Below are 12,435 nucleotides of genomic sequence, written 5' to 3'. Positions count from 1 at the left end.
AGATGTGTCATCAACCATCGACAGAGGTTCAAAGTGATTATACTGTGAGTAATAATCTCCAAAAATTCATCAATTAAGTAATAAATGAAGATTTTCGAGAAATTTTCAGAGTAGACTCAAGTTTTTGGCCGATGACAGCTGATGATACATCTGTCCCAATTTTTTAACACAAGATTGTTTTACCGGATGTAGATTAGTTTTTCTTTTTAATAATAATTAAACAGATTAACTCACCAATAGTATGGTAAAACAATGTAACATTTTAAAATGATAAAAAATATTAACAAATTACTTTCAGATTAATGAAACATGTTCTTATTAACTTAATTATAAGCACCTTTTTCAGAGCAGTTACCGTTTCTACAGTTATTAATCGCACTTGTCTTGCAAGGATTAAAAAAATCCTTTAAAATATGTAATTCAGAAATATACACAGTATTTAATTTTTGTAGTGTTTGTTTCTTCATTGTTCAAAAACACGCAATTTTCAAACAAACTAAATTTGATAAATACAACAAATTACACAAACGTATTATAGATAGAACATATTTAATTGCTTTTATTAATTAATTTCACCAATCCGATTTAAAACTGCAGAAATTTAAGAATTGAATAAATATACAATGTGTTTTTTTTTAAATTAGTCAGTTTTATAATGTTGATCTCTATGGTGAAGTGGTAGTAGGATCTTTTGTCTTTCATCTGGTGGTTTCGGGTTGGAATATCGATTAAACATTACAATTTTTTTTCATTAAAAATTTCATTATCATTCATCAAATCTACTATTTTACGTTGGTCTATTGTGGCTATTTTATGAGTAAATGGATAATTTAACATAGTTATTTCATCTTTAACTTTTTACTATTATTTAAAATGAAGATATAATTAAAAGATAAGTCATCTATACGAATTAAGATTGTGCATAAAAGAGAATATCGATTAAAGTAAGAAAAGGTATTCACCGAAGGTATGTGGATAAAAACTAATGCCATGCTTAGTTAAGTTTCTCTTTGAAATGTATAAATATAGAATAATGACCATTTTTTTTTTTCAATTATCATATAAAGTTTTTTTTTTAATTTCAAATGGAAATAATTTTAATACTTCAATAACATCAGCCTACATATTACTGCGATATAAAATTGATGTACGAAGTGTGATGAAAATAAAAAAAGTAAAATAAAAAAATTATACATAATTGTTAAAATCTTATTATTTTCCATGTTAAATATTGTTATCTTAAATTACCTTGAACAAATCTATTGAATGAAAATTAGAGGAATTTCCAATGCCAAATAAAAAGTGGATTATTGCATTTGTTAACCTAATGTACAGAAAGGATTAAACGTACATAAAAAAGAAATAGATTTGAACAGTACTGAAAATTAACAAATCGATAAATAAACATAAAAAAGTTAAAAATTGGAAAGTAAATTTAATTTTATGAAACGGAAAGGTGTTAAATTATGCTCAGTACAAACGATCGGAAATTTATTGTCAGCTTTTTTTAATTGATATAATATGAGATCGTTTATAGTTATGAATATATTTATCAGTATATTGGTAATTCTTTAACATTGATACGGTAGGCAGTACGATGAAGATAAATATTTTGTTATGAACAAAAATATTATCAGTGAAATGAAATTAATTAAATATAGAAAGCAAGGGTTTGACAATGTAATTTAAAATAATGCATATGTAAATTAATCTACGGATAATAAAGTTTACGTGTGTGTGATGTAAATTATATTGGAGGGACGACGGATATCAGTTGCATACAGCCTGAATAAAACGGAAAAACGGAGATTTCAATTTTGTTAGTGACAGCATCGGTCGGCTTTGGTCATACAGCTGGTCGTTCTCAACACAACTCAGCATGTCAACAACGCCTCCCTATGAGAATTATAATCGTACAAAAATCCCCCAGTACTTCTCCCCTTACTTTTGTTGACCACAACCCAATTTTAGTCCATTGTACAGAGGAAACGATTAATCACGAACAAATGAGGCTGTCGCAGTCCCTGCAGCAGTATCAGCAGTTCAGCCTTACTCTCTCGCCGTTTTCTCTCTTTTTAATACTCATTCTTCATATTTCTATCTCTTTTAAAAACCCCTTCTCGTACTATCTCACAGATTATATAGGTTCAGAATCGCATAATATCACATTGGAACGCTTGATAATGTAAACAAACAATAAAACCCAGTTCCGCCTGTCATAATACCGTTACGGAAGGCATTAAAAGAGAATAATTCTTTTTTTCTACTAATTATGACCATACTTCATGCGTCAATACACCTCTATATAAACATAATATCAAAATATAAAAACAAAAAAAGGAACTGCTTTAATTGAAAAATTGTTCTCTTTTTATTTTGATTAATATTAAAATACGTAATAAACGTTGCCCTTAGATATTTAGTTTCTATATATTAAGTATTGTTTACTTAATTATATTTATATACACTTCTTTTTTTAAATAAAAAATGTCCAAAATTCAGCTACCGGAATTTAAATTATAGAAATCAGGTTTTTTTTCGTCTCAAACTAGCAACTAAATCAAGGCAGAGCCATTAATCGAACCTCAAATTTCATACATTTACGATCTTGGATGTGCTTTGTATGCATTTTGACGAGGAGGATGAAATGAATGAATTGATTGGAGAAGAAATTGTAAACCCTTTCTGGGAAGTGGACCAAAGCTAAGCCCTTACATTGTATTAATTAGCGAATCATCTTTAACAGACATGTTTGGTGATAAAATAGTAAGCTTTTACATCGAGTTATATTTAATAATATAAGTAATAGTAAAGTATAGCTTGTCCAAGCCGAGTTGGTACTGATATGATGAACAGCATACCTGTATACCTTGCTGCCTAACGCGCACGGGCTTATTAATACTGCTCGATTAGAGTCTGTATGTATACGGTACTAGTATTGTTTATTCCAATAAATGAACAAATGCACGTCTTATGTTTATTAGTTTCTTATTTAATCCTAAGTTTATATATTATTAAATTAATGATTAATTTCTTTATTAAATACTGAATTGATATGTTATGCAATATCGCGCAGACTAATCGGCTGTTACTGATTAGTGTTTATACTTAAATATATTTATTTATAGTTTTATGTTTGTACAAATATCCAAGCCAAACACGAACAAGATTGATGTCTACTGTTTTTGCTACGATCTCCGGCCTTTGTTCTGGGAGGGCGAACAAAGGGCGGAGTCCTTTGAATCATACGTAAGAAAAATTTATTTATTCAGGTTGTTTTAAATAATAACCGAACGAAGAGTCATTCTAAGTATTCAAATGAAAAAATGAAACATTAAATCTGTATCTATATAAACCGTTCCTGATTCATTGAAAGACTACCTTGTTTTTGTAGATAATTCCATTCTAATTTATATTGCATTTGCAGTTAAAACTTGTCCATTTAATTGAGTGTATCCAAAGAATAAAAAAGTTATCATCCGATGGTAGCGTTCTTCGAGTTTCAATTCTTGAGAGTAGTTGAAGTCTTAAGTGAAATTTTAAAAGTAATTTATTCGCGTTAAATGACTAAATTTTTTTCGGCTCTATTGTTATGGTAGTAAATTGATTTTATTATTTTGCATATTATGTCTAATTTACGTGGTAAATTCATTTACCGCTAAGGGAGAGAAATTATACACAATGTTTTTAATTACATGACAGGAGAAACTGCAGTTTGAATGTTTGTTAGTGACCCCCCCCAAAAAAAAAAAAACTTGTAGAACGTGTTGCGTCTGCCACAGGATTCTCAAAAAGAACAATTTAACGAATTACTGGTAAAATAATTTTTGAAAAAAGTTCATGTTTACACCCCACTCTTTAGGCCACACATCATGCATATGAAAAAAGTGGCAAAAACATCAAATTTGTAATTTGAAGCTATGACTTTCACATAATCTTACATATCACCATCAAAGCTTGTTAACAAATCCATTCTGAGATACCGTCATAAAATTATTTTTCACCTATTAATTCGTTTAATTTAAGAGTGATGTTTTAAACATTTTTTTTTACATATGTTTTATTTTTTACGTTTTAGTGAACTTGTAAGAGCGGTTTTTAAAAAGATTTTTTAATATATTTTTTTCCGCTTTTTATTCTAAATAAATTTATACTTTACAACTGAGCTAGCGCACACGTTTCAGCGTATTTAACGAAAGATCGAAGCGGTACGTTTTATGACGGGTGAGTGCAATCAAAACATAGGGCTAAACGATTTAATTCCCGGATAACCAAGATCCGGTCGATCAAGAGTGTACTCAATGAATTAAACAGGTAGCGCTTGACCTGCTGATACATATGCCGTTTTGATCATAAAAATCGGACGAGCGGTTGCCGAGATATTACGGTGGAACCCCATCGCACCCCTCTCGTCAATTTCCGAACGGCGCCTCGGGGGCACTTTCAAATATTATCATCTGACAGATACACTGACAGCGGATGAGGTATCGTCGAGACGGGGTCAAAAAACGTTTTCAGAGCTCTAGGATCGACCGTTTTTTGAGAGATTTGCGATTTTCGTCCGAAAATTCCTATCCGGTTAAAAAGTACTAAATTCTCTCAAAACTTCGGTCGCTACTAACAGGATTTCTATTAACAATTGTATACACTATATATCTCGCTTAAAATTTCTTTCGCTAAGAAAATATGCATGTAAACGAGGTTGCATAAATTCAGAGGTCATCTTTTTCACTTAGCAACTTAGGGGCATCTTAGCGACTTGATAATGTTGCTAAAATGTGTTGTCATAAGGAACAAATCTGTATGCCAATTTCAGCGCGAATGGATAAGTGGAACTGATTAAAAGTTTGACTGCAAGGTTTCGTAACATGAATCTCATATACTTAGTCCAAGAGCGAGTTAATATAAGAGTGATAATAAAAATAAGTTAGCTAAATATTTTTGTATTGTTTTATTCGGTTATGAATTTATTTATTTTTTTATATAAATATAAGACTAAAAATAATTTTAAAATTTATGATGTGAAGTGTTTATTGATTGGAATAAGCAATGGTATAAAAAAAATATTAAAAAAAAAATACTGTAAATTAGAATAAAAAATTAGTTAAATTAAATTATTACTATAAAATAAACAAAAATTTATACCGTATGTATACCGTAAAATTTATTATACCGTATGTATACTGTCTTCCACGAATAGAATATTATAGCCTGGCGCTTGCTAGGCAACCATCGCCTAGATCTAATCCTAGATCTAATGGCAATTCGGCTTGGACAAGCTATACCTTAATAATAGTAACTAAAATACGTTTACTAGAATATTACCTACAATTCTGTAGTATCTTGGAATAGCTGTTTGGTGACAATCGATCACGCTCATCATCATACAAAATTACATTCAATCAGATTTTTTATTTTTTAGCAGTTTAACTAATGTAACTCGGATAAGCTAATCTTGTAATAGACAGTACAAACTATTTTTCCTTAAAGATTATTAGCTGTCATGGCATCTTTTTTCTGCAGGGGAGAGTTTTAGTCAAACCCCTTGACCTAACACAACACCTTATTTAATAAATGCATTTGTAACATTTGATGTCAACCATTGATTTTTTTACTATCTGAGAGAAAAAAATGACTATTTAACAAAATTTAGTGTAATTTTTGTAAATAAATGAAGCAAGTGGTATAGAAAACGTTAAAAAAAATAATAACGAAAAATTAAAAGAAAACATAACATTAATTGGGCACTTGTCAGAAACAAAAAGACATTGGTTAATAATGTGAAAATAATCTGAGAGAGTAATACTGCGAAGGTTTGGATGAGTTCATATAAGGTAGGAGTTTTCAAGAAATAAAATGTTATTAATTTTCTACGTCTTCAAAAATAAAAAGCGAAGAACGCCGCTAGTTCTTCAGTTCACCAGTAATCCAAGAAAAATTATCGCATATTGTAACTTTATAATACAAAAATATTTAAAAGTAAATCTATCTAATTACATATTTTATTTTTTTTTTTAGTACTTTAAATTCGTTATTATAAAAAAAAATATTCGATGTTTATTAATCTAGTATAACAACAGCATTTTAGAAATTATAAAAACAATACATCAATACTGGTGATGCACATTATATTATAAAAATAAATTTCTTAATGAATTAGATTTTTTAAAGGTATAAAAAGGTAAGAATAAAACTAATTTTAATTCTACGTAATTAAAATTTACTGATATATATCAAAAACAACGTAATTGGTACATTATAATTGTGATGTTGTTTATTTATTTTACAGGACGGCCATTTCCCCTGGTAAACTGTTCCATAAGCAACCACACTGCTGATTCTGTTCATGTTGACTGCCTTGAAAATTATGATGGCGGACTTCCACAGAGCTTCCTAATGGAATTATTACAAATGCCAGATTTAATTTCACGATTCAATGTTTCATTGCCTCGAGGTCCGCCTTCTTTTGAACTTTATGGAATCCAGCCAGGAGCTTCCTACCGTGTTAATTTATATGCAGTAAATGCAAAAGGAAGAAGTGATCCTGTTGCTTTGGAAGTTACATTTAAAGGAGTCGCTAAATATACAGGTAATTATATAATATACCAGTTTAGAGGACTTTATTAAAAACAGAAATGTTTATATGTTCTTTAAATATTGAAAAAATGATGAATATATGTTCTCTTTAATTTTATAGATTTTCTTTATACAACGTTATTTTACAATTTATTGCAATTAATCTATAAACTTTTTATATCATCCATTATCCATCAAAATCCAAATAGGCTTTTATATATATATATATATATATATATATATATATATATATATATCAAATCAAATAGGCTTTTAAATAAGTCTATTTGAAATTGTAAAGCTTAAATTATGTGACTACTTTATTTAAAAATAGAAGTCATGTTTAAGCAACATATATTTATTGGAAGTTGGTACTGTTATAAAACATCAGCATAAGGATTTATTTAACAGCATATTACTTATAAAACATTTCAATATTATTTATAAAAGAAATGACCATATATCAAAAACTAATCACAATTGAAATAAATCTTAAAAAAATATATATCAATAGGAACACTTTTTAAAAACTGAATATGAGGAGTAAAGAGGTGATTCACGAAGAATGTAACACAAAATTTCAGGCAAGTTCTCTGGTGAAAATAAAGAAAAACTTTCACATAAACATAGATTCGAAAAAACTTCGTTACCCAGATTTAGCTGGCGAAAGATTTCGCCCTGATTTCTGGACCTTCAGTAAAAATTAAGCCAGACTGTAATTCTTGGGACCCAAACTAAGGGATAAATATAGTGGTTTTATATGAAACATAACCTGAAAAATTGAAAAAAATATATTTCCTAAAACTGTATTTTTAGTAGTCTTTAACAAAAAATTCGGGATAAAGCAAAAGATTATTGTAAAAAATACACTATTTTATGTTCGGCGTAAAATTTCATTGTTAAATAATAAAAACATTATTAAAAAAATAATGTAAAAGTTTTTATAAATCTTTACAGAATTTGATTCTAAGTAAATGATTATGTATAAACCTAAAAAAAACTAAATGTAAAAGTAAGAAATTCAAATTTTATAAAAAAACCTTCAAAATATTGAAGATTTTTACTAGGTATTAAATGAGAGAAAATTTTCAATACACCAACTGAACCGAGACAATTCAAATGTGATATACTTTTATACCATACTTTCTGTTTAAAAAAGTTATCAGAAGTTATAATAAGTAATTTCAATGCGTGAACAGGAGTCATTGAAGATAGTAATAAAAGGTCTGAAAACGTTCGGAAGTAAGTTAATAAAATATATTCCGTCTGTTTATAAATTAAAAAGAATAAAGATAAAAATATATTACCTTAAGTTTATATTTTTCTAATAATCTCATCGATCGACAAATGTAATGAGCAAAAAAAAAAAAATAGTTAAATTTCAAAGAAGTTAGTAAACATCGGCTTATAACATTATAAAAGGCCCAAAAAGAAATATCAACCCAATTAAACCTTTAAGGAATCAATCGAAAAAAGAAGATTTTTAGAAATATTTTTAATTAGTTCTTGGTTATTGGAAATGAATAAAGTATTTGGCTTATTTTTTTCAAATAAACGAGCCGGTGCATCATTTCATTAATTGATTTTAAAGACAAAATAAAATTTTCGATAAAATCTTAGAATTCTATATAAAATGTAAAAAATGTTGCATTACTTGTATATCCATTATAAAGGGAATAAAGGACAACATCTAAAATTGATCTGTTATTAAAAATTTAATTTTCTCATGAGAAAAAGATAAGTAAAACTTAGCTTTAAAAAAAATATAATTATTACTCATCGAAAAACAATATAGACGAAAAAATGTATAAAGCCAGAGGCAATGAAAAAGTTTTCTCCGTGTAAAACTAGACTTTTATTCAACAACAAGAGGATTGTTAGGGGGTAGAAGTAGCGAGAAGGTTAAACTGAAAAAAAGAAATGAATGGAAAAATAGAATAAAAGGTAGAGAAAACTCTTCCATCTTTTCGATTCACCTTTTAAACAATACATCAATTCCTTTTTATTATATAATAAATACATTATTATGACAAATAGAGAAATAACTTTATATCTTAAGGAAAATATTTACACACATATTTATTCATCATATAAATAACTGCGAAAATCCAGAGATATGTAAATCATTCAACACTACTATTAAAATAATTTTCCCATAATTAATACATAAATTGATTGGAAATTATTAGTGGAATAATTAAGATATAGTACACTAGAATAAAATTATTATCAAAAAAGAAAAAAAAAACAGATATTTTACAAAAATTAAAAAAATTTACAAAGTAATTGTTAACTAAAACAAAGTGTTTCAAAAAATTTTAAATTAAAATAAAAACAAACTATTAAGTCTAAAATATTTCGAATTTGTGGAGTAACAAAAATACCAGGTGTAATAAAGAAAAATAAACCCACCGGGTTGGTCTAATGGTGAGCGCGTCTTCCCAAATCAGCTGATTTGGAAGTCGAGAGCTTCAACGTTGAATTCCTAGTAAAGTCAGTTATTTTTACACGGATTTAAATAATAGATCGTGGATACCGGTGTTCTTTGGTGGTTGGGTTCTTTCCTATTAACCACACATCTCAGTAATGGTCAAAGTATTATTTGAACGTTAATTACCGGAGGCTAAACAGGAAAAAAAATAAAGCCGATAATGCTGCTGGCTTTCCTTGAAAAGAAATCTTTTTTTATATTATAAACAATAATTTTCACTTTCATAAAATTTCCAATTTTACAATTTGAAAGAAAAATTATCAAAATTTTAATGAAATAAATGTGTTCCAAATTAATAATAATATCAGTTTATAATTTATTCTTTAACTGATGTAAAATTCCGAATAGAGATCATCGTTATCAATATACATTAATCAACTATAAATTAATATAAATTGTGTTCAATTATTTATTACTAGACTATATATTTCTCCAAAGTAAACAAAGAACATATATACAAATAAACATAATTATACTAAAAATTTAATTATACGTTAAACTATAAATTACATTTCTAATTTATAAAATAAAACAACATTTGGTTTTTTATTGTTTTATATATTCATTATAATTTTCAAATTAAAATAATAAATCTTGCAAGATGTTATTGTTTTGAATAAATCCTTTAACCATTCATTCACATTTAATTTAAAATGATTTTTAAGCGGATGTGACAATTTATCAAAAAGGTTAGTAATTATACTGTCAAAACAACGGGTTACCCCATTTAACCACGTTTAACTTAAATCTACGAATAACTGATCCATGTCTGTACTGTTATGATTATTTACATAAATCTCTTGCCTCATGTAACTAACATTATTATAGATTTTAAATATCAGTCCTTCACTTCTTAAAAAGTTTTTTATAAAATTATTTCCGATACCTGACCAGACTAATTCTAATTGGGTTTTTGTTTGGAGTAGAAATAATATCATAGTTACAAAATTTAGTAACAGTTAGTATTATAAAAGAAAACATTTTATTTTTTACGTGACTATACAATAATTAACACAGAATCAGATTACAAATATAGAGTTGTATGAATTATAATAAATAACAAAGTAGAAAAACAGGTATGTTAATATAAACACTATAGTGAAAGAATAATTTTACTCACAGCAGATTCAAAGCGTAAGCTTATAATAATAGTGTAGATTTTTTCTCTATCTTTTCCGCCAAAGATAAAGAAGTAAAAAGACAAAAACAATTAAATACAAATAGAAAAAACAATAGATTATTTTGTCAACGATAAAATTATACAATTCTAATAAGAATAATCGGGAACTCAAATGCTGTAGTAGAAGGATAATAAGGAAGAATCCTTTTTCAATTAAAACCGAAGGAAACAGAACAGGAACTAAACTGTTCATAATTTTATACCAGTTATAATTTCCAGTTTCATAATTTTATACCAGTACGCATTTAAAATGGCTAGTACCCTTTTAAAAAATTATAAAAGAATATCATAAATATTGTTGAGATCAGTAAAACACCCGCTAATCAGATACTTTATAAAATATTTATTTAATCCTATTAAACTTGTTTAAATATTTCGAAACCAAATTATATGTAAAAGCAGACATTGATTTTGACCACAATTTATTAGTGTTGAAACTCAGGTTAAAATTTATAAATGCAGAAAAGATAGTTGATGAGTTATAATAAAATGTCCAACATTAGAAAATCTAATTCTAAAAGTAAAAAAACGTGAGCATAAAAAACAAAGATAAAAATATAAATTAATTTATACATATAGTTGAAATTATAAGAGATATATTGAATCTAGGAGACTGGCGATTGAAAAGTTCATAAAAATTCAAATCGACTGATAACACAAAAAAAATTACAAAAAAAATGATTATATACAGTAATATACAAACGAACTGTAATTTTCGTATTTATTTGTAATAAATTGAAGTTAACTTATATTTGTTTCTTTTTATTAAATCAAAAATATTTAAAAAGTGATAAGAAAACTAATTCAATTTTTCATTGGAAGATGTTAAAATGAACTATAGATCCGTGATTACAAAACTTCATACTATAATTAATTAAACTACTAAAATTGTGATAAAACATGTACAAAAAAGAGAAAAAATACTTTTCATTTTACTTAAAAAGACAAATAAAAAGAAAGTATATGATTTCTGATGATAGGATTTTACAATAAAATTTACATTTTTTTTTATTTTGGTCAAATTAAGATTGACTGATTGGACTTACATGAGAAATGAACTCCTTTAAACCCCTCAAAATTCGTTGTAAACTTTATACATGTAAAATGGTGCTACAGTAGGTAAATTAGTGTCAACTCCACACATTCCAGCTTCTTAGGAAATTTTTATTTATACACATATTGGGATAAAAATGAATCAGGGATAATGGGATTATTTAATAATGGATTATTTATCACATATTGGGATAATCATAATCACTGTAGATTATTAATATTCATTTGTAGATTACAATAGTAATTTTCTCTAGTTATGCATTTAATTAAAAAAATCTTATTAAATCTGCAGCGTTTTTAACATCTTATATATAAACTAAGAAATACTTATGTATATATATATATATATATATATATATGAAATGTAATTTTAAACATAAAATGAATACATCTTCTAAGATATTTCTACAATGCTAATTGATTAAGATTCTTAATAAGTAACTTTCAATTTAGTGACTAACTAATAATTCTTTAAATATAATTCATCTTTTTGAAAAGTATGTATTATTTAAAAATACTATTCAAATCTGTAATAAGTGATCGTGTGAATTAATATTTAATAATTTATTCTTTCTCTTTTCTATAATAATTAATTGAAAATAATATTTTTACTTTGTCACTTTTAAGATGGCTCTTTCTGTTCTTAAACATCATTTTAAATTTAGTGTAACTTATTTTTACAAGAAATATCAGTTACTTTGCTCCAACGTTCATCAATTTCTTTTTTATGTAATTATTATCAAAGTTAAAGTTGTGCTAAAAGTAATCAATTAACATTTTTTAATGATTTTTATTGAAAAATTATTAAAAAATAATTTAACTTTTACGTGCTTTACATAAGAAAATGTTATTCAGCACATTATAAAGGAGGTAACTGCGACACAAGGATAACGTAGCTAATATTTTTGCAGTTAATTTGCATATTTATAAGGCATTAATTATTATCGTAAAGTATTTTGGAGAAAGCTATAAAACTCTATAATTTACGATAATAATCGATTTTATTGGGTATATATTTATACTGTATATATATATATATGAGAATATACTGAAACGCATTAATCAATTCTATACCATATTACATCAAAACGTTCACCTAAATGACTTTTAAATTTAGCGGGGTACATCCGAATTC

The 12,435-nt window shown here is 26.6% G+C and overlaps 1 protein-coding gene across 1 annotated transcript in view; it reads left to right on the top strand.

The window, feature by feature from the left end:
* The window catches only part of side-IV (sidestep IV transmembrane protein), a 430,043-nt gene that overhangs the window by 341,894 nt on the left and 75,714 nt on the right, over nucleotides 1-12,435 (top strand). Inside the window, exon 10 of the mRNA XM_075365383.1 lies at nucleotides 6,290-6,589. Coding sequence (XP_075221498.1) covers nucleotides 6,290-6,589 — 300 coding nt within the window. The remainder of the gene's footprint in view (nucleotides 1-6,289; nucleotides 6,590-12,435) is intronic.

The sequence above is a fragment of the Lycorma delicatula genome, chromosome 5, assembly GCF_047948215.1.
Source record: "Lycorma delicatula isolate Av1 chromosome 5, ASM4794821v1, whole genome shotgun sequence".
Lineage (NCBI taxonomy): Eukaryota > Metazoa > Arthropoda > Insecta > Hemiptera > Fulgoridae > Lycorma > Lycorma delicatula.
The sequence above is the reverse complement of the archived record's forward strand: the minus strand, read 5'-3'. Positions and strand labels throughout refer to the sequence as shown.